At 45.6% G+C, this 27,507-nt stretch overlaps 1 protein-coding gene across 5 annotated transcripts in view; it reads left to right on the top strand.

Annotated features, from left to right (window-relative positions):
- Positions 1-21,202, top strand: part of LOC137521115 (flavin-containing monooxygenase 5-like) — an 80,224-nt gene extending 59,022 nt beyond the window's left edge. For 4 of the 5 annotated variants that reach the window (XM_068239929.1, XM_068239927.1, XM_068239928.1 and 1 more), the window contains exons 8-9: positions 4,970-5,042; positions 16,300-21,202. In XM_068239929.1, the coding sequence (XP_068096030.1) occupies positions 4,970-5,042; positions 16,300-16,645 (419 nt within the window). In that variant the 3' untranslated portion in view covers positions 16,646-21,202. The remainder of the gene's footprint in view (positions 1-4,969; positions 5,043-16,299) is intronic. The other variant, XM_068239931.1, reaches the window with a different exon arrangement.
- Positions 21,203-27,507: the final 6,305 nt, after the last annotated feature.

The following is a 27,507-nucleotide window of genomic DNA, read 5'->3' as shown; positions in this document are numbered from 1 at the left end:
CTTACTTGATAGTTTCATTTACCACATGTGTGAGTGACTGCTTCAGTTCCCTCTTGCAGTCTGTCGGGTGGCACTTATGTCCCAGGCGCTTCGTCTGGCAGTGCTGGGGAAAACCTATTGGAAGGAGCCAGGAAGCAGGGGTGGACATTTGCAAGGCTGGATTTATACGTTTTGTGCCTCTAGGCCAGCGGTGGCTCACCTATGGCACGCGTGCCGGAAGTGGCACTCTGAGCCTTCTCTGTTGGCACGCGTGCTGCTGCCTGCCACCGCTGCTATATTGTACATTTTTATTGTTTTTTTTTTTAACATTAAGCAAAATAATCTCCCCTTCCTTCTCCCCTCTGGAAACCTTGCATATTTTACAGCGCACAGAGGCAGGCAGGTGAAGGAGGACTAATTAATTTAGACCTGCCACCTCACTGCGCATTGATCCCTCCGACATTGACAATTAACTTGTAGTTCCGCCGGGAACAGAAGCAGAGCTGCTTCACTAGTCCTGCCGGCCCGCCCCCTCCACTCACACTGCTGCGGAGAGGTCTCCGTATTCTGTATCTAATCTCCCTTCATGATCTTTATGACTGAGGCTTCCAGAATGTTTTTTTATTAAGAGAAAGAGAACCTGTATTTTCTTCAAACTTTTTTTCTGCGTGGAGTGAGTGATTCACTGCTTTATGACTTTCCCTGACAGTCTGTAGCTGAAAAGAAAAAACAAGCGTGATTGCATGTCTCTCTCTCTCTCTTATTTTTTTTTTAACTCTCTCCCTTCTCGTCTCTCACTACTCTTTTCCTCTCACTACTCTCCTCTCTCTCAGTACCCACACTGTCTCTCACTAAACTCCCTCTCTCACAACCCTGTTCTCTCTCTCACTACCCACCCTACTTCCTCACTCTCCCGTCCAGCAGCATGCACCACCTACCTACCCTTCCTACTGGCCGCCCAGCAACAGCATGCACCTACAGTACCTACCCTCCTAACCTACCTTTCCTCCACCCACCTTGAAGCATATACCTACCCTACCTCCTGCCCGCTGCAGCTACTTACCCTACACATGCCTGCCCAGTCATAGCTACCTACCATCCTTACAGTCCACTCTGGTGCAGCTTAACCGCAGTCCCTCCCACCCAAATTGTAACTACCTACCCTTCCATACTGCCCACCCAGCAACAGCTACCTATTCTCTCTACTCCATTGCTGCAGCTACCTTACCACATTACCTACTTACACTGCTTCCTTTCCTGCAGCAGATACCTTATCCCTCTATCTACCCTCCCTCCCTACACTTTTTTCCCTCCAGGTGCAACTACCTAATCTCCCCACCTATCCTCCCGCCCAGCTGCAATTTCCTTATCTACCTACCTACACTCTGTTCTGTCCTACAGCAGCTATCTGATCTCTGTACCTACCCTCTTCTTCCAGTCACAGCTACCTTACCTCCCTCCATACCTACCTACGCTTTCTCTCCACAACCATTTAACCTCACCACCTATTTTCCCACCTAGCTGCACCTACCTTATTTTCCTACCTACACTCCCTACTGTCCTACAGTAGCTAACTACTCTCTTTACCTACCCTCCCTCCCTACCGCCCAGCCACAGCTACTTAACCTGCCTACCTATCCTTCCACCCAGCTACAGATGCCTTACCTACCTATCTACACTCCCTCCTGTCCTACATCAGCTACCTAATCCCTCTACCTACCCTACTTTCCATTCACAGCTTCTTTTGCTTCCTACCTACTTTCCATCTCTCTCTACCTATCCTCCTGCCCATCTGCAGCTACCTACTTCCTGAGATCTCAAAGAGGTTCAGCCAGGGTGGCATTCATAGGGGGGAGGAACTGGATGTCAGGATGTGGCAATTGCTGCTCATTTGTGGCGGTGACTAATGAAATTTAAATGTGGGGTAATTTCATTTGTTGGGGTGAAAGATACATTTTAAACGTGGCATAATTTCTGCAATTCATTTGTGGGGCTGGTTGATGCATTTTAAATGTGGGGTAGATGCTGGTTTTCATATGTGTAGGTAATTGCTGCTATTTTATATGAGGGTAATGTATGTATTTCATGCATGGGGTAGAGTGGCCTTTAACGCATTAGTTGTATTTATTTTTTGACTAAAAACTCAGGATTCAGTATAAATAGCCGTGTTGGCACTCTGTGATAAATATGTGGATTTTGGGTCGCAGTTTGGGCACTTGGCTTCTAAAAGGTTCGCACCACTGCTCTAGGCCAAGTATGTTGTGGATCCCCTTTCATGTACAGCAGAACCCTCCCATTCCATGTGGAGCCCACTCTTCCATGTTTATCATACATGAACTGCAGTTCCTTTGCTCCATGAACAGCTCTTTTGGTTATCAATTTCCCTTTTTCATGTGCCTTCTCTTTCACATGTAACAACCCCTCTTTTATGTTCAGGTGCACCCTTGGGTTGCATCCGCCAAAAGCATGCTTCCAAAGTACCAAATGAAAAGAATCTATATCTAAAATACAAAACTTTTATCAATAGAAAAAGACAAAAAAAACCCAGCTAATTGGTTGCCCACATACAAACAACAATAATTATAGCATACCGGTAATTCTGAAAGAATCGCTGTGCAGACAATTCTAGGCGCATTTGCCTATTTAAACATCCTTTAGGACAGCAGATGTATTGGTAATTAGCACTGAATACACATCAGCAGTTTCGCACACCGCATAACAATAATAATACAGTAGAGTCGCGATTATACTAAACTCAACTAACCAGCAGTCTCAACCAAGCAGCATAAATCACCGGCAGTACTCAGTGGTGAAGGGTAACTTCTTAGGCTGTTTGTGAACTCTGCTGTGCTTAAAGCCTGGGTTCCATTGCTCCCCCAAGATTAATATACTTTCCAGTACTGTATTGTAATATTAAATACAGAGTTCATGGTATGTGTATAAAGAGGGGTATAGTACTGTATTAGCTAGGCCTATTTTTAACATGGAGTCTCATGCAACCAGAAAGCACATTTATCCAGCATCAGCCGATCCCTATCCGTGCTGTTTAACCGAGACTCTACTGTAATATTAAAAACAGAGCTACCCTGCAGCCTGATAACAGTTTGTGGAAAGCAGTGTTCTCCCCAGGGCTAATTAAGTGGGCGGGCCGCCCGGCTGTTTTAAGTCCCCGCCCGCCTGGCTGAGGTGCCCCATATGTCAACTTGGGGGTGCCCAGCAGGAGTTTGCTGAATATTAGTAATGCGCAGCCGCTCGATACGGCGGCCGCCATATTGTGGGCGGCGCTTGCTGCTAGTAAGCCCTAGCCTTGCTCAGCGTGCAGCTATTAACTGAAGCTGAGCTGTTGTCACATCACAACCCCCTGCCCAATCGCGCAATACAGCGGCCAACTTGTGGGCGGCACTCGCCGCTGGTAATCTTCAGCCTGCAGCTATGAGCAGAGGCTGAGCTGTCGGGAGAACACCACCCCCTGCCCAATCACCTGGCAGGGGGCGTGTAATTGCATTCAAACAGCAGGGGGCCGGAGAGAGCTTGAGTAGCTCCGCCCCCTGCACGGGTAGTTTGAAAATGGTTTCCTCAGACTGGTTCGCTGGCTCCTGCTTTCTTTCTATCACCCAGGAGTTCCAGAGGAGCTGTGAGTGGCCCAGTATGATGATCTGTTTCAGCAGACCTAAGTATCATGTTTATGGGTATGGATTATTCAGCAGGTTTGTTGTTTGCTTTCGCTTCATTTGCTGACAGCCTGAACCCTGACAAGATAACATTAACTTGACATTCACATACGTTAGGAGCTCTCCATATTTGATGGTAATTTTCAAGGTGTGTGTGTGTGTACAGTGGTTGTACATTGTGTGTGTGTGTGTGTGTACAGTGGTTGTACATTGTGTGTGTGTGTGTGTGTGTAGTATGGTTGTACATTGTGTGTGTGTAGTATGGTTGTACATTGCGTGTGTGTGTACAGTGTGTGTGTACAGTGTGTGTGTACAGTGTGTGTGTAGTGTGGTCGTACATTGTGTGTGTGTGTGTGTAGTATGGTTGTACATTGCATGTGTGTGTACAGTGTGTGTGTGTGTGTGTGTGTGTGTGTGTGTGTGTGTGTGTGTGTGTGTGTGTGTGTAGTGTGGTTGTACTGTGTGTGTGTGTGTGTGTGTGTGTGTGTGTGTGTGTGTGTGTGTGTGTGTGTGTGTGTAGTATGGTTGTACATTGCGTGTGTGTGTAGTATGGTTGTACATTGCATGTGTGTGTACAGTGTGGTTGTACATTGCATGTGTGTGTACAGTGTGGTTGTACATTGCATGTGTGTGTACAGTGTGGTTGTACATTGCATGTGTGTGTACAGTGTGGTTGTACATTGCATGTGTGTGTACAGTGTGGTTGTACATTGTATGTGTGTGTACAGTGTGGTTGTACATTGTATGTGTGTGTACAGTGTGGTTGTACATTGTATGTGTGTGCACAGTGTGGTTGTACATTGTATGTGTGTGTGTAGTGTGGTTGTACATTGTATGTGTGTACAGTGTCTGTGTAGATTGTGTGTGTGTGTGTAGAATGTATGTGTGTGTGTGTGTGTACATTGTGTGTGTGCATGTGTTATTACATGTTGGAAGCAACACTTGCTTAATGTACGGGATGAACCGCTAGCCATCTTTAATGTATGAGATGTACCGTTAGCCATGCTTCATGTACCGGATGTACCGTTCGATGCCTTTCATGTTGGGGAGGTAGCATCTACCACACGTGAAATGGAAAAATCAGCCCCCCCCCTTAGGAAATCCAACACCACCCGGCTACTTTATCATGCCACCCGGCTGGAAAAAAATTCTGGGGAGAACACTGGAAAGTATGTGTAAGGATGGGGAAACATGAAGCCAAAACATCAGCATGTCAGCCAGGCAACGGGCATCTTTAAAAATGTTCCCTGTATATTAAATTAATTGATGTTGAAATTACCTTGAAAATCCAGATTTTTACATAAGTATGTTTATTTCAGGTCTAGCAAAACTACCACCTATGGGTGAAATGGTGGAAGAGATCAACAAGAGAAAAGAAGCCATGCAGAAAAGGTCAGATTATTCCTCAATTACTTGCATGTTTTACCTCTCTAAGGGATTATTATTTATATAATGCTTAGTGCTGAGCACACATTTCACATAATTGTAATTTTGAAATGACAATGCGTAATTTTGGGAACATTTGTGACTAATTTTGCATAATTACACAAAACGTGCATAATTTAATGCCTTTCATGACTTTAGCGTTTGATAGCAAAGCCTCCATACAAGCTGTCATCACAAAAATTGTATGTACAGTATGTTAAGGGGAATATTGGGAACAAGTAAAAAAATAGTTTTTCAAAAAGACCTTGATTTTAAAAATGCAAAGTGAAAATGGTTTTTAAACTGTCATTTGCCTGACTTTAAAAAACATTTTTCTTTGCATTTTTAAAATATATTTTTTAAACTACTTTAAGACCTCCTCACGCCAATGGGCGTGACCGCGGCGGCAGCCCCAGGACCGCCTAATGCCAATTGGCGTTAGGTCCTGGAGCCGGCTACTGAAGGAGATCTGCGCGCGCATCTCCTTCAACCTGTGCCCGCATCTCCTTTTCGGGGGGCGGAGCTCTGCCTCCTCTTCAGTCTCCAAGCGGCTGTCGCCGCTCGGCGTGATCGCCGTCTATTTACACAGTACAGCGCTACGATCGGCAGCAGCGCTGTACTGGGGACAGTCGTGTGACACGGCTGTCCCCCTGGGGGACAAGAGAGTGATCAGCTCTAATAGGCAGAAGCCTATGACAGCCAATCGCGTGAATGGCCGGCTGGAGAGAGGGAGGGGATTTCTAAAAAACAAACAAACACAGAAACCATAAAAAAAATTACAAAAACACAAACATAAATATTTATTAAAAAAAAAAAAATACAAGGGGGGGGCGATCACACGTGTGCTGTGTTGTGCAGCCCTGCAGCTTGGCCTTAATTATGACCTCATTACGGCAGTCTCGTGTGCTTTATGTACGCGAGACTGCTGGTAATGAGGTCGAAGCTGGAGGAGGACTTAGAGCTGCGCAGCCGCACTTGCGGCTGTGAGAGTTGCGCAGCCGCGGCCGGACCCGGCGGCCATCTTCAATGGGGCAGCTGAGGACGACCTGAGGGATCGGGTTGGGACGCCCATGAGCCTGGGTATTGCTTTACAAGCGTGGCAGAATGGAAGGGGGGATGCGGATGGCGTCCCCTAAGGGTCATAAAACTGAATAGGTATTTAACTTTTTTTACCATCTTTGCCTTGTAAGTCCTTTAACTACTTCCCAACCGCGTCACACCGATGGCCGTGGCGGCAGCCCCAGGACTGCCTAACGCAGATCGGTGTAAAGTCCTGGGGCTGTGTTTTGCAGGAGATCGTGCGCAGCCTGCGCGCGCATCTCCTGCTTAATGGGCGGAGCGGAGCTTTCAGTCTTCGAGTGGCAATCACCTTTGTGAGACTGTTAGACGGTGAAACCGCCATCTAATTAGGGTGTACATCGCTGTGATCAGCAGCAGCGCTGTACTGGGGACAGAAGTGTGGCACGGCTGTCCCCTTCATAGGCATAGAGGTGATCGGCTGTCATAGGCTGAAGAGAGAGAACAAGAGAGTGCATGTGTACACAAATACTATTATTTATTTATTATTACTTACACTTCATAATGCAAATAACAGCACATATTTGCCATTTACAGGCTACAGCCCTTTGTTTATTGGGGGCTTACAAAACATGAACCAGAATATAATAAACCATTAACTAACCATGAACTTCACTCCAAGTGCTTTGTCACATGACTCAAGCAACTGCCATAAGTTACCACAATAAAATTAACTAACCAATCACAATCCTCATACTTCAGTGGGAGACATTAAACAACACTGTCCTCCCATGCTAGTGTAAGGTCTTACCCTCAAAAAAGATCGGTGTCAGCACACAGAGAGAATCTGATTATTGGTGATCTGCAGAATCACCAAGAATACAGATTATACCTGATTATTGATGATCTGCAGAATCACCGATAATCCAAGTATAACTAACCTCTGGACACCTTGATAGTGTGAGTGTTTGGTGCAACAGTAATGACTTTGAGTAAGACCACCCGAGGAGCAGGTGGTCTTTGGCAGTACGGGCGATACCGCCTTTTGGGAAGTACAAAAACCTTCCAGCAGCCTGAGACCTCCAAAGGGCTGGAGTCCCAGGATGAAGGTAGGAAGGACCTGTGAGTGAGTGACACCTGAGAGGTGGATGTCACTAGCAGGTCTGGAGACTATCTCTTAAGGTGAGAGATAGCTCTCTTGGTCGGGCAAGCCAGGTCGGCAACACACAGACAGATAAGGTACAAAGGCAGAAGACTGATTCGGTATCCAATGCAGGCAGGGTTTGGCAACAGGTAATCAGATATACGTAGGTACCGAATCAGAAAGCAGAGGGATAGTCAGGAATGCAATAGGTCATAACAGATATCAACAATGCCTAGTCTTGGGTGTGAGGTCCGTGGTCTCTACACCCTGGAACTAGTCTAGAGTATAATATGATGGTACAGCATATTCCTAGACTTGGGTGTGAGGTCCGTTGTCTCGACACCCTGGAACTAGTCTAGAGTATAACAGAATGATGACAGAGAGTTCCTAATCTTGGGTGTGAGGTCCGTGGTCTCAACACCCTGGAACTAGTCTGAAGTATAACAGAATGATAACACAGAGTCCCTAATCTTGGGTGTGAGGTCCGTGGTCTCGACACCCTGGAACTAGTCTGAAGTATACACAATAATACGCAGAAGTAATCTGGCTCAGTGTGAATTCCCAGGTCCTCCTGGTTCTAACACACTGTTGGATCTGACTAAGGTCTGAGTGCTTCCACATAAGTGTTCGCAACGGCAGACAACCAGCAACTGGCAAGCAACCTGAATATATAGTTGCAGGACTCTGCCGCCCCGCCCGAGCCACTCAGCCAATCAGGAGTCCAGCAGGAATCAGCTGATCGTCCTGATCAGCTGATACATCTCCTGCTGGTATAAAGGTCCTGACTTCTGGCGCGCACGTGCGTAACTCTCCATCTAGGTGCACTAGGGATCCCAGCCGACTCAGACCTGTGTTTTCTGCGCGGGACCGCCCGTCTGAACGCGGAGATGCCCGCCCCACCGCCAGACAGCGCGGCGGCATCTCTGCCATTTATTACAGCGACAAAGCACAATGAAATAAGTGAACTGGAAATATGTAATTATCATTAATAAATAATAAAAAATGAGGATCTGATTTCTAAATGTATGGCCACCTTTAGTCTTGCTGGTAATTAAATTCTAATAGCCTTTTAATTGTTCTATAAGTTCCAGGAAGACTTTAGCTTGCATCTGGGTCAAACAGTCATATGCTTAGTTCCTGAGTTTTAGAGCTCCCTCCCAAGCCAATTTGCATTCGTTGTAGGTTTTGCTTTCATCAACCTGTACTCGCCTTGTTTAGGCGTGTTGGAACTAAGTTACCAAGAAATATATTTCACCTCTACATGTATTTCACTCATGTTAGCTTGACAACTTTTGCTCACATTAGGCCCAACCCAATTCACTTTTTCTTGTAGGTAATATTTTCACATTATAAATAAAATACCTTTTAAGTCACCAGCAAGCAAGATAATACTCAGAATAACGTTGACAGCACATTTTCACCTACTTTTTGGTAGTTTTTCAATTGCAGAGTGTAAAGGTTATTTTAAGCAAAAGATGAAAAATTATCTCCTTGGAAAAAACTTATTGGAAAAAGTGAATTGTATGAAAGCACACTCGTGAAAATGGATGCAGTATGGCGGAGCTTAAGGTGAACCTACACTAGTTCAAGTGATAATGCACAGCCCACTATTATCATGTAAAACCGACTTTTAACATTCGCAGGGCCAGATTTCTGGGAAGGCCACAAAGGCCATGGCCTATGGTCAGGGGCGTAACTACAACTCACTGGGCCCCAGAGCAATTTTTTTGGCCAGGCCACCCCTACCCCCGGCCAAGCAAACACCTACTTGTCAGTGGTCTCCCTTTGATGGTGCTAACAGCCTACTAACAGCCTTCTACTAATGATGTCTATAATGTTGTTAGTCTTTATCTAGCATAATGTGGCTAGAATGTGTGGGCAGCATGGTGGCATAGTGGATAGCACTCTTGTATTGCAGCACTGGGTCCCGGTTCAAATCCCACCTAGGGCACTATCTACATGGAGTTTGTTTGTTATCCCCATGTCTGCATGGGTTTCCGCCAGGCACTCCAGTTCCTCCCATATCCCAAACATGCAGATAACTTAATTGGCTTTCCCCTAAAATTGGCCTTAGATTGCGATGGGCATATGACTATGGTAGGATTAGATTTTGAGCTTCTCTGAGGGCAGCCAGTGACATGACTATGTAATCTTTAAAGTGCTGCAGAAGATGTCAGTGCTATGTAAATACATAATAATAATATGGTATGGCATTAGGCTGTGACTATGGTAGGATTAGAGTGTGAGCTCCTCTGAGGACAGGCAGTGACATGACTATGTACTCTGTAATGTGCTGCAGAAGATGTCAGAGCTATATAAATACATAATAATAATATGGTTGGACATTAGACTATGACAGGATTAGATTGTGGGCTCCTCTGAGGACAGTCAGAGACATGACTATGTAGTCTGTAAAGTGCTGCAGGAGATGTCAGTGCTATATAAATACATAATAATAATATGGTAGGACATTAGACTACGACTATGGTAAGATTAGATTGTGAGCTCTTCTGTGGACAGTCAGGGACATGGCTATGTACTCTGTACAGTGCTGCAGAATATGTAAGTGCTTTATAAATACATAATAATAATAATATGGTAGGGCATTGGACTCCGACTATGGTAGGATTAGAGTGTGAGCCCCTCTGAGGACAGTCAGTGATATGACTATGTACTCTGTAAAGTGCTGAAGGAGATGTCATCGCTATATAAGTACATAATAATAATAAGGTCGGACATAAGACTATGACAGAATTAGACTGTGAGCTCCTCTGCGGACAGTCAGTGACATGACTATGTACTCTGTAATGTGCTGCAGAAGATTGTCTACATGCAATTGTGGAAAACTGTCACAAATGTACACAGTGGAAACAGTACAAAAAGAGCTTGTACATGCATGCTGGATTTTTTTGGACATGCTAATTTGCACTGGGCAGGGTAGTAATGGTCAAATGAAGGTAAATGTGAGAAGTGCAGTCTGATGGAAAGTGAATATACATTTTCCCCTCAGATGAAAGAGCTGTTCCTCACCACATGCAGCATAGGGCTCAATTCACAAAGCGGTGCTAACCTACTTAGCACTTCTAAAGTCTTTAGACGTGCTAACCAGGGTGCTAAGTAGGTTAGCACTGGATTTCTCACCAGATCGCGCGCTAACTTTGCGCGCGTAAAGTTTTGCGCGCGCAAAGTCCTATGCGCGCTAAGTCCCATAGGCTTTAAAAGGCAGTTCGCGCGGAGCGCCCTGCTCTCTGTGCAGTGCGCAAGTAAAGTTTTAAGTGCATAAAGTTTTACGCGCGTAAAGTTCTGCGCGCGAAAAGCTGGTTTAGACGTGCTAAGGTGGTTTTCACAGGCATGCTAACAGTTAGCACCGCTTTGTGAATCAAGCCCATTGTGTATGGGGAACTATTTTCTGGTGGGCTACAGCCATGTGTCAGATCTGTGAGCAAATACACCTCTGATCAGGTTACAAGTTTTGTCCCCTTTCTAATCTTTTCTAATATAAGTTTTAGCATTGCAACCCCTTCCCTACTCTACACTTACTCTATACTTGCACACAGTTAGTAGCCAGAGAAGCAAGCAGCATCTGCAGCGCTGCTCTCTCAACTCACATGGAACAACGAGGTTGCACTCTCTCCTAGGAACTGTATGTCACACACAGGCTGTCTCCTCACTCTGCACAGCAGCATCAGGAAATCCTCCGACCTCCGTGCACACCACCACCAGCAGCTACTCCTCCCTGGCCGGAACTACAGATTAATTGTTGGGCCAGCCAGGGAGGCATCCATTCACAGCAGACTGGTGATAAAATAGTCCCCTCTCACCTGCCTGCTGCTGCTTCAAGATGTTAGCCAGGATCATTGAGAAAGGGAGCTTTGGTGAGGGTGGAAGAGGCTTTCTTCCAGCTCTGTTAATGAACTAAATGTTATAATAAAAAAAATATGTTTCCTGCTACCGGGATGGGGCCTCCTAGTGGCCTGGGGCCAGGGGTCGAGTGGGGCGTGGACGGCGTCCACTTACTATTTTCCTAGGGTGGACGCCGTCCACGCTGGCTTGTGTGGAGGGAGCAGCGCAGTGGAAGGAGAGCTGTGAGCAGCGGTGGAGAAGGGGGCCATCTCCCCCCCCTTCTCTCACCTCGGGGCTCTCCTTCCCTCGCTCTCCCCTCCACAAGTAATGTGCGGGCAGCCGGCAGCGGGCGGGACTTACCTCTCCTCGTTGCGGCGCCGGATCTGCGTGCCGCTGCTCTGGTCTGAACCAGACCAGACTTGCGGCATGCAGATCCGGTGTACCGACGAGGAGGAGAGGTAAGTCCCGCCCGCTGCTGGCTGCCCGCACATTACTTGTGGAGGGGAGAGCGAGGGAAGGAGAGCCCCGAGGTGAGAGAAGGGGGGAGATGGCCCCCTTCTCCACCGCTGCTCACAGCTATCCGTCTTCTCTGCGCTGCTCCCCTCCTGGGGGGGGGGGGACACCTGGCTACCTATTCTGGCACATATACCCCCTGACTACATATACTGGGGACATATACCCCCTGGCTACATATACTGGGCACGTATACCCCCTGGCTACATATACTGGGGACGTATACCCCCTGACTACATATAATGGGCACATATACCCCCTGGCTACATATACTGGGCACATATACCCCCTGGCTACATATACTGGGGACATATACCCCCTGGCTACATATACTGGGCACATATACCCCCTGGCTACATATACTGGGGACATATACCCCCTGGCTACATATACTGGGGACATATACCCCCTGACTACATATACTGGGCACATATACCCCCTGGCTACATATACTGGGCACATATACCCCCTAGCTACATATACTGGGGACATATACCCCCTAGCTACATATACTGGGGACATATACCCCCTGGCTACATATACTGGGGACATATACCCCCTGACTACATATACTGGGGCCATATACCCCCTGACTACATATACTGGGCACATATACCCCCTGGCTACATATACTGGGGACATATACCCCCTGGCTACATATACTGGGCACATATACCCCCTGGCTACATATACTGGACACATATACCCCCTGACTACATATACTGGGGACATATACCCCCTGGCTACATATACTGGGCACATATCCCCCTGGCTACATATACTGGGCACATATACCCCTAGCTACATATACTGGGACATATACCCCTGATTACATATACTGGGCACGTATACCCCTGGCTACATATACTGGGCACGTATACCCCTGGCTACATATACTGGGGACATATACCCCTGGCTACATATACTGGGGACGTATACCCCCTGACTACATATACTGGGCACATATACCCCCTGGTTACATATATTGGGCACATATACCCCCTGGCTACATATACTGGGGACATATACCCCCTGGCTACATATACTGGGCACATATACCCCCTGGCCACATATACTGGGGACGTATACCCCCTGACTACATATACTGGGCACATATACCCCCTGACTACATATACTGGGGACATATACCCCCTGGCTACATATACTGGGCACATATACCCCCTGGCTACATATACTGGGCACATATACCCCTGACTACATATACTGGGTACATATACTGGGCACATATACCCCCTGGCTACATATACTGGGGACGTATACCCCCTGACTACATATACTGGGCACATATACCCCCTGGCTACATATACTGGGGACATATACCCCCTGGCTACATATACTGGGGACATATACCCCCTGACTACATATACTGGGCACATATACCCCCTGGCTACATATACTGGGCACATATACCCCCTGGCTACATATACTGGGGACATATACCCCCTAGCTACATATACTGGGGACATATACCCCCTGGCTACATATACTGGGGACATATACCCCCTGACTACATATACTGGGGCCATATACCCCCTGACTACATATACTGGGCACATATACCCCCTGGCTACATATACTGGACACATATACCCCCTGACTACATATACTGGGGACATATACCCCCTGGCTACATATACTGGGCACATATCCCCCTGGCTACATATACTGGGCACATATACCCCTAGCTACATATACTGGGACATATACCCCTGATTACATATACTGGGCACGTATACCCCTGGCTACATATACTGGGCACGTATACCCCTGGCTACATATACTGGGGACATATACCCCTGGCTACATATACTGGGACATATACCCCTGACTACATATACTGGGCACGTATACCCCTGGTTACATATACTGGGGACATATACCCCTGGCTACATATACTAGGCACATATACCTCTGGCTACATATACTGGGGACTACTATACTCATGGCTACTTATACTGGGGACACCTATAGACCTGGCTACCTATGCTGGGGGTACCTACTTTGGGGGAACTGCTGAAAGATTATCTGCATTTTTGTGGAACCGCTGTTATGTATTTTGGGGAACTGGCTGCCAGATTATGTGTATCTTAGGGGAACGGCTGCTGCCAGATTAGTGTATTTTGGGGAACAGCTGCCAGATTATGTGTATGTTACGGGAACGGCTGCTGCCAGATTATGCATATTTTGGGGAAATGCTGCCAGATTGTGTATGTTTGGAGGACCACTGCTGCCAGATTATATGTATTTTGGGTGTTCCGCTGCCAGGTTTCGCATATTTTGCAGAACTGCTTCCAAATTGTGTATGTTGGGGGAACTGCTGCTGCCACATTATCTATTTTGGGGGAACCACTGCCATATTATCTGTATTTTGGAGGAACTTCTACCAGATTATGTGTCTTTTTGGTGAAATGCTGTCAGATTACATCTATTTTGGGGGGATACACTGCGGCAGAGCTCAAACTTCCCCGGCAGACCTTTTCCTTTTACATCACTGCTAAGGTCATGTATATTTGGCCCCACCCATGACCACGCCCACAGTATGTTTGACCACGCCCATTTTTTGGTTTTTCTAGGTGAGTCCACTCACTTCTTTTCCCAGGACTAGACCCCTGCCTGGGGCCCCACAGCAACTGCTATGCCTGCTATCCCTATTTCTACGCCACTGCCTATGGTGATAAAAAGCAGAAGGCACAGGACTTGGAGAAATAGTAGCAGTAGAGCATCAATGAAAGCAGGGCCTTTTGAACCAGGATGACAATTTTATGACATTTATTCATATTTGCAAAACAAGCTGTGTATCTCCTTCTGATGCTGAATGTATGTATAGTTGTGTGTTCTCATATCTTGTCAGTATACAGGAACAAAGTCTGAAGAAGGCTTATTAGCCAACAGTTCACTGTTTTTTCAGTAAATGGTATCATTCTGGTATCATTCTGTTTCAAAACGTCCTGCTGACTCATTTTAAGACCGGTCCTTCCTTGCCTTGCCATAAGTGCTAAATTGTCTCTGTTTAAAGGACACCTGATCTAAACACTACATCTATGCCAGCGTGTGTAATTTGGGATCCTTCTACTAACCTGTTCTCTGTTTTGGATGGGCTTTTCTCCATTGCGCTGCCCTGTCACCTGTTTGAGGCTCTGACTACAGCCAGTCACACAGAGGACAAAGAAGCAGTGTAAGCTCTGTCCACTTGCGTTTCTTGTAATTTCACTCTCCTGTATGGGTGTGCACAGCACTGGCACTGGGAATGTTATGGGTATGCATACTTGCCAAGTGCTGCTCATACATAAGCATCTCTGAAATAGGCATGCCCAGAACATTATCGGATGCTGTGCATCCAGACAGGATTGCAAAAATTACAGGGAGAACACAGAGCTAACACTGCTTTTTTTGTCATGTGGGGGGCAGAGCAGAAATCAGAGGGGAGCACATTCAAACCAGTGATTGCTAGTCAGGGTGGTGGACAGAATGTGGAGGGGGGGGGGGGGCACATCTAAACCTGCTACCAGTACATCTAAACCTGCTACCAGTACATCTAAACCTGCTACCTGCACATCATAAACCTTTTCCAATCCTTCTTCCCTTCCCCATGGGTGATCAGTGGTGGTGGTTGCTTGGAGGGTCATTACTGCCTCACACCAGAGCACCAAGGTGACCTAGAATCAGTGGTGGGGGGCAGGGCCAGTGCTAGCTCTTGTGCTGTAGCTCTGTCCCCTTGCCTAATTTCACTGTTATGTGATGCTCCATGTTGCTGGAGGGAATCAAAGTGTTAAACTTTGCCTGTCACTTTCATCCACATAGTGGGAGACGTGCTGGACCAGATCTGGCAGTGGTGCCCCTACCATCTTCTCAAATGTGCACACGTAATATTTATATTACGTACTGCAGCAGCGGTGGATGGGGCCAGTAGCAATCAGAGTCTGACACTTTGATTAGAGGAAGATCACTTTGCCGGATTTTACCGGCAACAACAGCATCTAGCGGCAGGCACATTTTCCTATCTCGGATTATATCCGACATTGGTGCTATAGGGGAAAATGTTAATGTCAGACATAGGATTGAGAAGGGTTAATCTGCTTTACTACGGGTGAAAAGATGTTCTGAATTATATGAAAATGCAAAGGGCTTGATTCACTAAACCGTGATATCACGGCCACTCCAGCGTTTTTGCGCGCGTTTTCGTGTGCAATCGTGAATTTCCGCACGCAATCGCGAATTATTTGCGTGCGAAAACTTGCAGTTGCAACACTAGCGTGGCCGTGATATGAGTTATCACGGTTTAGTTAATCAAGCCCATAATGTGATAGTTTGTGTGCAATTTCTGCATCTACACTAATTTATGTGCATAATTATCTACAAAATTAACACTAAATATGTCACTTGTACATTTAATGCAAGTAAATCATGAGATAAAGTGAAGTCAACAAAAGCATTCAAAGGCATTACAACCATTAAGCAAGTAATGAACCAACAACTTTGGTTTAATTATTGTGATATACTTGGCGTCAGCTTCACTTGTGCCATCCAGAGCTGTAAACCAACCATTAAAATTCTAGCAAGTAAAAAAGAAAAAATAATAATGATATTTTCTCTATTTACAAGTACATGGCGGAATATGAATAAAGTGCTTTATCGTTGTATTTTTTAACTGTTGTTTTTGTTTTTTCAAAACACCTCTTTCTTTAGGTATGTGAAGAGTGATCGCCACACCATACAAGTGGACTATATACCACACATGGATGAAATAGCAGAAGAGATAGGATGCAAGCCCAATATGAAGGACTTTTGGTTTTCAGATCCTAAACTGGCCTGGGAATTGTTCTTTGGCCCATGTACCCCTTACCAATACCGCCTGTGTGGACCTGGGCAGTGGAAGGGTGCCAGGAAAGCTATTCTAACTCAGAAAGACCGTATCATTAAGCCAACCAAGACCCGGGTCTTGGATAATGACATGACTCAGAGTTCATTTCCTTTTCATTTGAAGCTTCTGGGTATTTTGGTGATACTTGCTGCCATTTACCTTCTAATGTAACTAGGCTAAATTTGCAGAATATTGGCTGAAAATTTTCAAATAATTTGGCTGCTGTGAGCTTTCAGTAGCGCTATATACAGTACATGAATTGTTTCTGTTAGACATTCCTATACATTTCCATTTGGATCTAGTAAGGCTTTCTTCTCACTCTTGGTAACTGCATGATGGTATCATGTAGAGCCAAAGTTATCAACGTGGAATACATGTACACCAGGTGTTATTTATGTTTGGTTCAGGGACTATGTGGATTCAAAGCACAAGAGCATCTATGGAAAGTAATTATGCACAATCATTGAGTCCTTCTAACAAATATCTATGCATCAGGGTCCTTTCACACTGGTGCAGTGCACCCCACCGCAGGGTAATGTTAGTCTATGGGGCCTTTCATACTAACGCGGTGCGGCTTGGTGAGACAGAAGTGACATTTTCACTGCATCCCTGACGCAAGAGCAACCCTACATTACCCTGTGTCGGACCAGAAGTTATGTAAGTCTATGGTGAAATGTGTTAGTGAAAATGCCCACCATGCGTCTTACACGTCGGGCATGCACGGAAGCGTATTTTAGCAATACGCTTCTGTACACGTGATTGCTTCGGCCACAGGAACTGAACATCACTTCCTACTTGGCCGGCTGCCAGATGAGGATTACCGCATACCGTGTTTCCCCGAAAATAAGACTTTCTTATATAAATGTTTGCTCCAAATGACGTGGTAGGGCTTATTTTCAGGGGATGTCTTATATTTCTATCAGGAAGTGTCTCTCAGCAGATCATTTCCTGTTCCTTTGTACTGTGCTGTTCCTGGATTGGAAGGTATGCTGCTGTACTGATCAGGCACCTGATCCTGTCATCCCTACACTGCTGATAACCTTGCTGTGTGCTGGGATGACAGGATCAGTGCCCAATTGGCACTGCACCGCTGTGTCCCCACTTACTGGCTGCCTCTTCCTCCTCTTTAACTTTCGCTAGGGCTTATTTCTGGGGTAGGGCTTATATTTCAAGTATGCTTAAAATTACAGCTAGGGCTTACTTTCAGGGTAGGGCTTATTTTCAGGGAAAGAGGGTACTAACGCGGTACTCCCCGAAGGGCTGTTTTTGGAGATGCGGTGCCGCCAATCCACAGAGTGAAACCGGCCTCAAGGGGTACTTGATTAGTCAACCATAGTAGGGAGTCCTTGCTAAACCTAGACTTTAAAATGCAGTAATAATATTGAGAAATGCTGAACTAAAGGAATTACCTCTCATGTACAAATGCACCCATTTATGAATGCAGAAAAATGTGCATAATTAAAGGAATACTATCAATGCCCAAGTGTTCTAAAATTACAATGTACAAATAATGTCTAAGTAGCTGTGTAAACATTTTCCTACTTTTCATGTTAAATATCAGAGGCAAAAGCTTTAATCTATTGAAAGTAGGATTTAGCTATATTGGGACAAATCAATTGCAGAAGGGGTGTCTGCTTCAATTCACAGTCAGTGTTGCACATCAGACTACAGAGTATTTTTCTCTGAAAGCAAAAACAGTATCAAAAGCTGTGACAATTACAAATGTTACATTTCCTCTGCTCTCTTCACACACTTCAGTCAGAAACACAGGATACAGAAGCTGCAACCTGCAGCTGTAGAAGTTGGAGTTTTCCCTCTCTTCTGCTGTCAGTTTTGGCGTCAGTAAAGTTTGAAAGTATTTTGATAACAGTAAATAAAGAGGTTGCCAGTGAAATGTATACACCAGTACTTAGCAGCACTTCCCAAGCAATTCCTATCTCAATTGAAAAAAATATGTAGATCGATAGTGTTCCTTTAAGTGTTTTTTATTTTAGAGAAGCCCACATTAGTAGCATTTTTAATTATAAGCAGGGGCGTAACTAGAACTCAACGGGTCCCCATTCAAGAGGGGCCCGCTTAGGGCCGTTTTGGGGGGCAGGACGGGTCGCAGCATTAGGGGAGAGCATTGCACATCAGTGGGGAGGGGGGACAGTCTCCCCCCTCCCTCACCTCGGGCTCTCCCCTCTGCATTCCTCTCCTGCATCTGTTACTGGCAGCGGCGCCATCAGCGCATCAACTTGCATTGGGGCCTATAGCTCCTTAGCCATGCCACTGCTTTGGGGTATCACCATGGTTTTTGTTAGCCGTATTGTATTTCAGTATATCTTTTGTTTCTCTATGTAGTCACTTCAAAGTGTTTAACAAACTTATTTATAGCTTTGTGGTGCTTTTTTTTTTTTAAAGCTTTGAAATAAAGTTAACTTTTATTTGATATCTATTTATTTTGATCTCTATATGGTAACTATTCTTTGACCACTCCTTACACATTAATTCAAACAGTATCTTATTTTTTTCTGGACCTCATTACTATTTTGCATGCACAGCTCACCTGTATTTACTTTAGGTAGTATGCAATAATGTAGCCAGAGCCAGGACCGAACATTATGTCTGGCTGGTCAGCCTTGCTGGTCAGTAACCCAGCCCCCCCCCCCCCCCCCCAACCCATAAACAGTTTCAGGCCTGTTCACAGTCCTCAGTTGGGTTGCTGAGTATTTCTGCATGTCAACTGACTACCATACAATTCTATGGGTCTTTTCACAGTACTACATTGTAACTGATCGCAAGTATTCTAACTCGCTGAAAGTAGGCTTTATATTAAAGTCTACGTCAAGTCTCCATTGCAGTTCACAGTCATTAGAACCCATTATAACACGGTATTATGCAACTGCGATGCAATGCTACAAATCTAACATGCAAGCATTACCATATACTAACACTGATTCTCCCATAGGACTCAAAGTGATTAGGCTCTCTCAGATTCAGTAATTGGTAATAGGATGAAATATTAACACAACAAAATTATAATTCTTCAAATGCCTGACTGAACAGGTGGGTTTTCAGTCTGCATTCAAAGAGACTTTGAAGCGAGTCTAAACTCTCTTTTTTAACTTGTATTCATTTTAAGCACCATAAGCCCTGCTAAACCGCCGATATCCCACAGCAAAATGAGGGGTTTATACCCCCAAATCCCCTCTCCTGTGTCCGGGGAGCGCTTCCTGCTTGAGGCAGAGCTTAGGGCTGTAGCTCTGCCTCTTAGCGCTTCAATCCCCGCTGATCGCCGCCTCTCCCCGCACCTCTCAGTCTTCCTTCACTGAGAGGGGCGGGGAGAGGCGGAGATCCGCTAGTAGATTGACGCGCGTGGAGGCAGAGCTGCAGCTCAAAGCTCGGCCTTCATGAGCAGCAAAATCCACGACCAAGATATTGTTTAAACAATATTAGGCAGGTATATATTTGGGCACCACAAAAAAGAAATGAAATCAATATTTAGTAGATAGTCCTTCTGCCAAAATTACAGCCTCTAAACGCTTCCTGTAGGTTCCAATGAGAGTCTGAATTCTGGTTGAAGGTATTTTGTACCATTCCTCTTTACAAAACATCTCTAGTTCACTCAGGTTTGATGGCTTCCGAGCATGGACAGCTCTCTTTAACTCACACCACAGATTTTCAATAATATTCAGGTCTGGGGACTGAGATGGCCATTCTGGAACGTTGTACTTGTTCCTCTGCATGAATGCCTTAGTGGATTTTGAGCAGCGTTTTTAGGGTCGTTGTCTTGTTGAAAGATCCAGGCCCGGCGCAGCTTCAGCTTTGTCAATGATTCCTGGACATTGATCTCCAGAATCTGCTGATACTGAGTGGAATCCATTCGTCCATCAACTTTGACAAGATTCCCAGTCTCTGCACTGGCCACACAGCCCCAAAGCATGATGGAACCACCACCATATTTTACTGTAGTTAGTAGGTGTTTTTCTTGGAATGCTGTTTTGTTTTTCCTCCATGCATAATGCCCCTTGTTATGCCCAAATAACTCAATTTTAGTTTCATCAGCCCACAGCACCTTATTCCAAAATAAAGCTGGCTTGTCCAAATTTGCTTTAGCATACCTCAATCGGCTCTGTTTTGCTGTGGGCGGAGAAAAGGCTTCCTCTGCATCACTCTCGCATCTTCTTGTGTAAAGTGCGCTGAATGGTTGAACGATGCACAGTGACTTCATCTGCAGTAAGATGATCTTGTAAGTCTTTGGTGCTGGTGTGTGGGTGACGCTGACTGTTCTCACCATTCGTCCCTTCTGTTTATCCAACATTTTTCTTGGTCTGCCACTTTGAGCCTTAACTTGAACTTGAACCTGTGGTCTTCCATTTCCTCAATATGTTGCTAACTGTGGAAACAGACAGCTGAAATCTCTGAGACAGCTTTCTGTATCCTTCCCCTAAACCCTGATGGCGAACAATCTTTGTCTTCAGGTCATTTGAGGGTTGTTTTCAGACCCCCATCTTGCTACTCTTCAGAGAAAATTAAAAGAGGAGTAAAACTTACTCCCCCTTAAATACGCTTTCTCATAATTGGATTCATCTGTGTATGTAGGTCAGGGGTCACTGAGCTTACCAAGGTCTAAAGGTTTTGGAATAAAATGACAACAGTGCCCAAATTTATGCACCAGCCTAATTTTATTTAAATAATTATTGTGCACTTTCTGTAAATCTAATAAACTTAATTTCACTTCTTAAAGATCACTGTGTATGTCTCCTATATGATATATTTAACTGACATTTTTTATCGTATCAACCAACTATTTATACAGGAAAATCATGACGATTAACAAGGTTGCACAAACTTTCGCATCCCACTGTATATATACACACACATATACTGTATATTTATATATATTTATATTCTACAGAGCCGGGACAAGGTCCTCCAGCATGCAAGGCTGAGACACCAAAGTGCGCCCCTCCATCCCTCCCACCTCAGCTGTCACACACTGATTGTTATTAGAGTATGAAGTGCCCTAGGGCCCCCAACCTCCCCAACACCTTAATCTCTAGTTATCTGGCTTGCAGTCACTGCCATGTATGCCCTTTTCTTATTTTTTTCTGCTTCAAAAACAATAGGAAAATGACAGCTGAGTGAGTTGTGCGCCCTCTCCTAGGGAGCAGTGAAAAATGGCGCCAGGCACGGGCGCTATAAAAATGGCACCTCATTGAAAAGCATTATTAAACGATATTTATCGTTTTATACAGTTAAAAAATGGCGCCGACTGTCAAAACGTAATTTATCATTTCAAAACCTGCTTTTTTTGTCCTGCCTGAAAGATATTTATCGTTTTAAAGGGAACCAGAGGCCCCAGAAAAAAGATTTTATGCATACCTGGGGCTTCCTCCAGCCCCATACGCACGGATCGCTCCCACGCCGCCATCCTGTATCCGGCGGTACCGGGTCCCGTAGTTTCGGCCAGTCGGCGGCAGCACGCGGCCAATTGTCCGCATCACAGGGGCTCCCGGCATACCCTTACGCGTGCGGCTGCATACTGCGCAGCCGCACGTATAAGGGTATGGAGGGAGCCCCTGCTCATGCGGACATTTGGCCGCGTCCCCGGAAGTGCCGGGACCCGGTACTGGCGGATCCAGGAAGCGGAGGATGGCGGCGTGGGAGCGATCCGTGCGTATGGGGCTAGAGGAAGGCCCAGGTATGTATAAAGTCTTTTTTCTGGGGCCTCTGGTTCCCTCAAATTTGCAGAGAACGTTAAGAGAACAGTGGGAACAAGAGGAAAACATTTTTTTACAAAAAGACCTTATACTTTTTGAGAAAATCGATTTTAAAAGTTCAAAGAAAAAAACGATACATTTAAATGCCACCAGTCAAAGAGTGTGGTAAATATTTCCCAGCAGTTAATAGAAAAAGCCCCTTACATGCTAGCAACACCAAATTTACAGGATATGTTAAAAAGATAGTGGGAAACAATATTTAAAAAAAAAAAAAAACATTTTTAATTTTCGGGAGTGTGGGAAATCTGAAAAAAAAAATGACGTGGGGTCCCCCCTACCGAGCCTCAGTAACCCCTTGTCCTCCATGCAGGCTGGGATAGCCAGAATGCGTAGCCCTGGCCAACTGGGGCTTCTCACCCTGAGCCATACCAGCCCATATGGTCCATGGTATGGGGGGGCTCCGGGGGAGAGGAGCGGTCAAGCCTTCCCCTCTACCCCCGAGCCCTTGTCCAATCCATGGACAAGGGGCTCTTCCCCACCTCAGGTGCCCCAGGAGGAGGTGGGGGGCGATGACTCCCTGGGGGGGTTCATGGTGGCATCAGGGAGATGCCTGCCCCCTCCCAGGAAAAACAAAAGTTTGCTTTCCTAAAACAGAAAGAATTTGCGATAATTCAGGTTGGAGTGAGCTCGGGATGTCTCCCAGGCACCACTGCTGAATATATGCAACTTAACCATTGTACCCTTAGAAGCTAAACACACCTCCAGAACCGCTGGAATGCAATGATGTGTCAGCTTGTTAATATGTACAGAGCCATAATAATCCAACATGCATACAGACTGTTTCGGATTGTTTGATCCTCATCAGTGCATGGCATGGATTAATTTGGCTCTATGGAGTAGGGCTTGTAAATCCGAGAGGCACAGACTAACCAGCAAGCTCATGGTGACCCAGAACTCATTAGGGTGTGTAAGGAACATCTCGAGCTCACTCCAACCTGAATTATCGCAAATTCTTTCTGTTTTAGGAAAGCAAACTTTTGTTTTTCTTAACATCTTAGTAAGGGGGCTTTTAGGACCATTGTAGTCCCTTACACACCCTAATGAGTTCTGGGTCACCATGAGCTTGCTGGTTAGTCTGTGCCTCTCGAATTTACAAGCCCTACTCCATAGAGCCAAATTAATCCATGCCATGCACTGATGAGGATCAAATAATCCGAAACAGTCTGTATGCATGTTGGATTATTATGGCTCTGTACATATTAACAAGCTGACACATCATTGCATTCCAGCGGTTCTGGAGGTGTGTTTAGCTTCTAAGGGTACAATGGTTAATTTGCATATATTCAGCAGTGGTGCCTGGGAGACATCTCGAGCTCACTCCAACCTGAATTATCGCAAATTCTTTCTGTTTTAGGAAAGCAAACTTTTGTTTTTCTTAACATCTTAGTAAGGGGGCTTTTAGGACCATTGTAGTCCCTTACACACCCTAATGAGTTCTGGGTCACCATGAGCTTGCTGGTTAGTCTGTCCCTCCCAGGAAAAATGAGTATAGGGGTACAAATGACCCCTTACCCATTGCCATAAAGGGTTAAATGAAATAAAAATGCAACCATGAGAAAAGTCCTTTAATGTTCTTAATTAACCAGAAATACTTATGTGAAGGATAGCGGAATAGCCGCCGCGTGCTCTGACAGCGTGGCGGCTGTTTCTGCATCTAGTCCAGCGGTTTACGCGCGGCGACATGTGTCTGATCTGGTTCAGCCTTCATGTGCACACAGGCTGAGAAATACACGCGCGCGCGGAGAGGCAGAAGCTTTATGGGAAGCAGAGACGGATCAACTGACTCTCTTGGTCAGCTGATCCGAGGATGGATGCGGATTGGCTGGAAGGGACTGGGCGGCGCTGATTAGCGCTGTACTATATAACCACTGGTCCCTCAGTCTCACGTTGTCTGCCCTTGCAAATGCTTAACGTGTTAGCACACAGACCTCAGTCAGATCCTACAGCGTGTTAGAACCAGGACGGACCTGGGAAATCACACTGAGCTAGATTATTCTCGCATGTCTTGTATGTTATGCTTTAGACTAGTTCCAGGGTGTTGTGACTACGGACCTCACACCCAAGCTTAGGAAACTGTCTTAATGCTATGTTATGCTTTAGACTAGTTCCAGGGTGTTGTGACTACGGACCTCACACCCAAGCTTAGGAAACTGTCTTAATGCTATGTTATGCTTTAGACTAGTTCCAGGGTGTTGTGACTACGGACCTCACACCCAAGCTTAGGAAATTGTCTCAATGCTATGTTATGTTATAGACTAGTTCCGGGGTGTTGTGATTACGGAGCTCACACCCAAGACTAGGAATCTATATCAGTATTGTGTATGCTAGTTCCAGGGTGCTGTTACTACAAACGTCACACTCAGGACTAGCACAGTGTATCTGTACTACCTTAGCCCGCCACTAGGGTGTAGAGAGCCAGGACCTCTCATCCAGTAGGGCAAGTTGTTCTATTAGCAGCAGGGCTTAGTGCAACCTAGCCTAGGCCCCTCTCCTAAGGAGCCTTTGGCTTACAGGGATTCACCCTCAGCCTGGGGTGAATTCTCTCTATATTCTGATTTCCAGTTCCACTGGTGATTCTCGCTCAAAGTGTTACTGTTATACTATACACTCATATCTCAGGTGTCCAGAGGTTAGACATACCTGGATTATTGGTGATACTGCAGATCATCCATAATCTGGTGTATATCTGTATTACTGGTGATTCTGCAGATTGCCAATAATCAGATTCTCTCTGCATGTTGACACCGATCGTTACAACTTACCTGTACCTTTAAGAAAAAGTTCCCACGCCAATATCCTCGGGAGAGGTCCCACACTATAATCTGTTATGTCCCACGACTACAGTACCCTCTATCTTGCGATCTTCACAAATACTTACCTGTACCTTTAAGAAAAAATTTCCATGCCAATATCCTTGGGAAAGGTCCCACGTTATAATCTGTTATGTCGCACGAAGACAGTATCCTCTATCTTGCGATCTTCTGAAATACTTACCTGTACCTTTAAAAAAAAATTACCACGCCAACTTTCCCACGACAGTATCCTCTATCTTGTGATCTTCTGTTACATGTTGATTGAAGATCTCCGCGCGCACCCGCCGCCACCCACGCCACCCCCGCCGAACTGCTCTCAGCTATATAGTATAGCTGAGAGCAAAAAGCATCTTTAAATTTCGGCTCCAATGGTCCCCATTGGTTCCTTAACTTCCCTGCCGGTATGATTTCATGCGGGACACGGTTGCGGGAGTGTTTTTTTTGCCTTTTTTTTACCATGTAGCTAGCCTAGCACTAGCTACATGCTTCCCCCTTCCCTGCAGCGTCCGCCCAGCCCCTCCGATCCCCTCCGGCACATAATCTCAACAGGAAATCCCGTTTTGAACGGGATTTGCTGTATGGGCTTCCCCCGTCACCATGGCGACGATCACGATGACATCATCGGCGTCGTGACGGGGTCCTGATCCACCCGTCAGCGCTGCGTGGCACTGATTCACCCGGCTGCCAAGGGCGCGGCGGGTAGCAGCGGATCGGCGGTGAGCGGCGGCGATCGTATAGAACACGCAGCAAGCAAAGAGTCGGCGGCCAGACATTTTCCAAACGGCAGCAAAGCAGGGCTTAAAACGATAAAAAAATGTTATTTCTGATACGTACTGTTCCTGTGACTATGCCCAGTGCCTCGCTGAGAAATTGGGAAAGGATTTTCCAGTGTTTTATTTGAAGTAACTCCAAACGCAGGATTGCTTATAAACTCCTTATGAGGGATAAAGAGGCGGGTGGATTGGCAGCACCAAATAATAAAAATTATTATATAAGTATACAGCTGGCCAGGATGCTAGATTTAAAAAGGGAACTGTCCAGGGCCCCTGCATCTAAATGCTCATTGAAATTGTGGCCATGGTTGGAGGGGGAAGAGTGTGGCTTTGATAAGGTCTTTACACGGATTCCCGAGAATATCTATAAACTGTCTGTTATGATGATCACTTCTGCAGCATGTACTGCTGGCTGCAGTTTTACTGTAGATAAGCAGTTTTTGATTTCTTTGCGTGCATTTGCTCGCATAGTTTTGCCTGCGCTCACACTGAGCGTTGATTCCATCGGCAGTTGCTCTGAAGTTAATGACTGTTTAAGATGCTTTTGTGAAAGCAAACATTATCTGTTGCAATGGAGCTGCAATCCCTTTCTGGCAGGCTGCATATCATTGTCTGCCCTTTCCTGCTGTCAGCCTGTGTACTCAAACTGTTTATATCCTGTGTTCAGTCAGTCAGTTTCCAGCACATTTTCCGTAGGTTGCGCTTAGCGTGATCACCCGTGCTTAGTTAGTTCAGTCCTGTTCCTGTTACCTTGCGTGGATTGCACTCACTTCTGCGTAGAAGTAGCGAATTCTTCTGAGTCCTGTTCCTTGTATTGCTCCAGTTCCTAGCTAGTGTTCCTTGCTTATGTTATATATCGGTTCATCGCCGATATATAAATATGTTAGTCAGTCGTTTGTAGTTTCATTGATAGCTGTAATCGTAATACGCTAGGAAATCATACCTATTGTATATTTGTGTGTATTGCGTCTGCCTGCCTTGACTCTGCTATTTCCTGACTATTCGGTCCTGTACTTGTGAGGCACGCCATCGCTGCAATCGCATTGGCTGCCTCATTCCAGTCTGTCTTGTTATGGACGCTTGCTGTCACTAAAGCAGTGACTAGTTAAGCAAGCGTTCATTCTGTCTACCTGTCCTGATCTTCTGAGTTCTGGTTAATGCGCTCAGCGCTACCTTACGCTAAGCCACTAAGTGAAAGTATTGTTTGTGGCTGTTCGGATCTACGCCTGCTCTGTGCGCCACATCTCCTAAGGGAGTCAGTCCTCTCCTCCACTACACTGGGGATATCCTGGTTCCTTGTGCTTGCGTGTGTGTCTCCTTCACGTCAGGACCTGCATTATGTGCTGACCGTGGAGAATATACCACCGAGCGTAACACTGTCCCAGACATCTAGCCATCCCTTAACCAAACCAACCTTAAAGGCTCTTTATTGGATAATTTCAAAATGGCAGAAAAATACAGGCATCTCACCAATTACATCATTGAGGGACAATCCAGACTTCCCCCCCGGGTATGCAGAATAAATGGTTTCATAGGAACAAACTAAGTCTGGAAACCCGTATTATAAACTTAAAGGGTGATCGGACCTCGGGGATTCCTGGGATCGTAGAAACAACAAAACAAGGAAATACATGGAGATTAATACAAGCTTGTAGTTTTTTGTGGAAAATAGAGTTTAATAA

This window comes from Hyperolius riggenbachi, chromosome 6 (genome assembly GCF_040937935.1).
Source record: "Hyperolius riggenbachi isolate aHypRig1 chromosome 6, aHypRig1.pri, whole genome shotgun sequence".
NCBI lineage: Eukaryota > Metazoa > Chordata > Amphibia > Anura > Hyperoliidae > Hyperolius > Hyperolius riggenbachi.
This window is presented reverse-complemented; position numbering and strand designations above follow the sequence as displayed.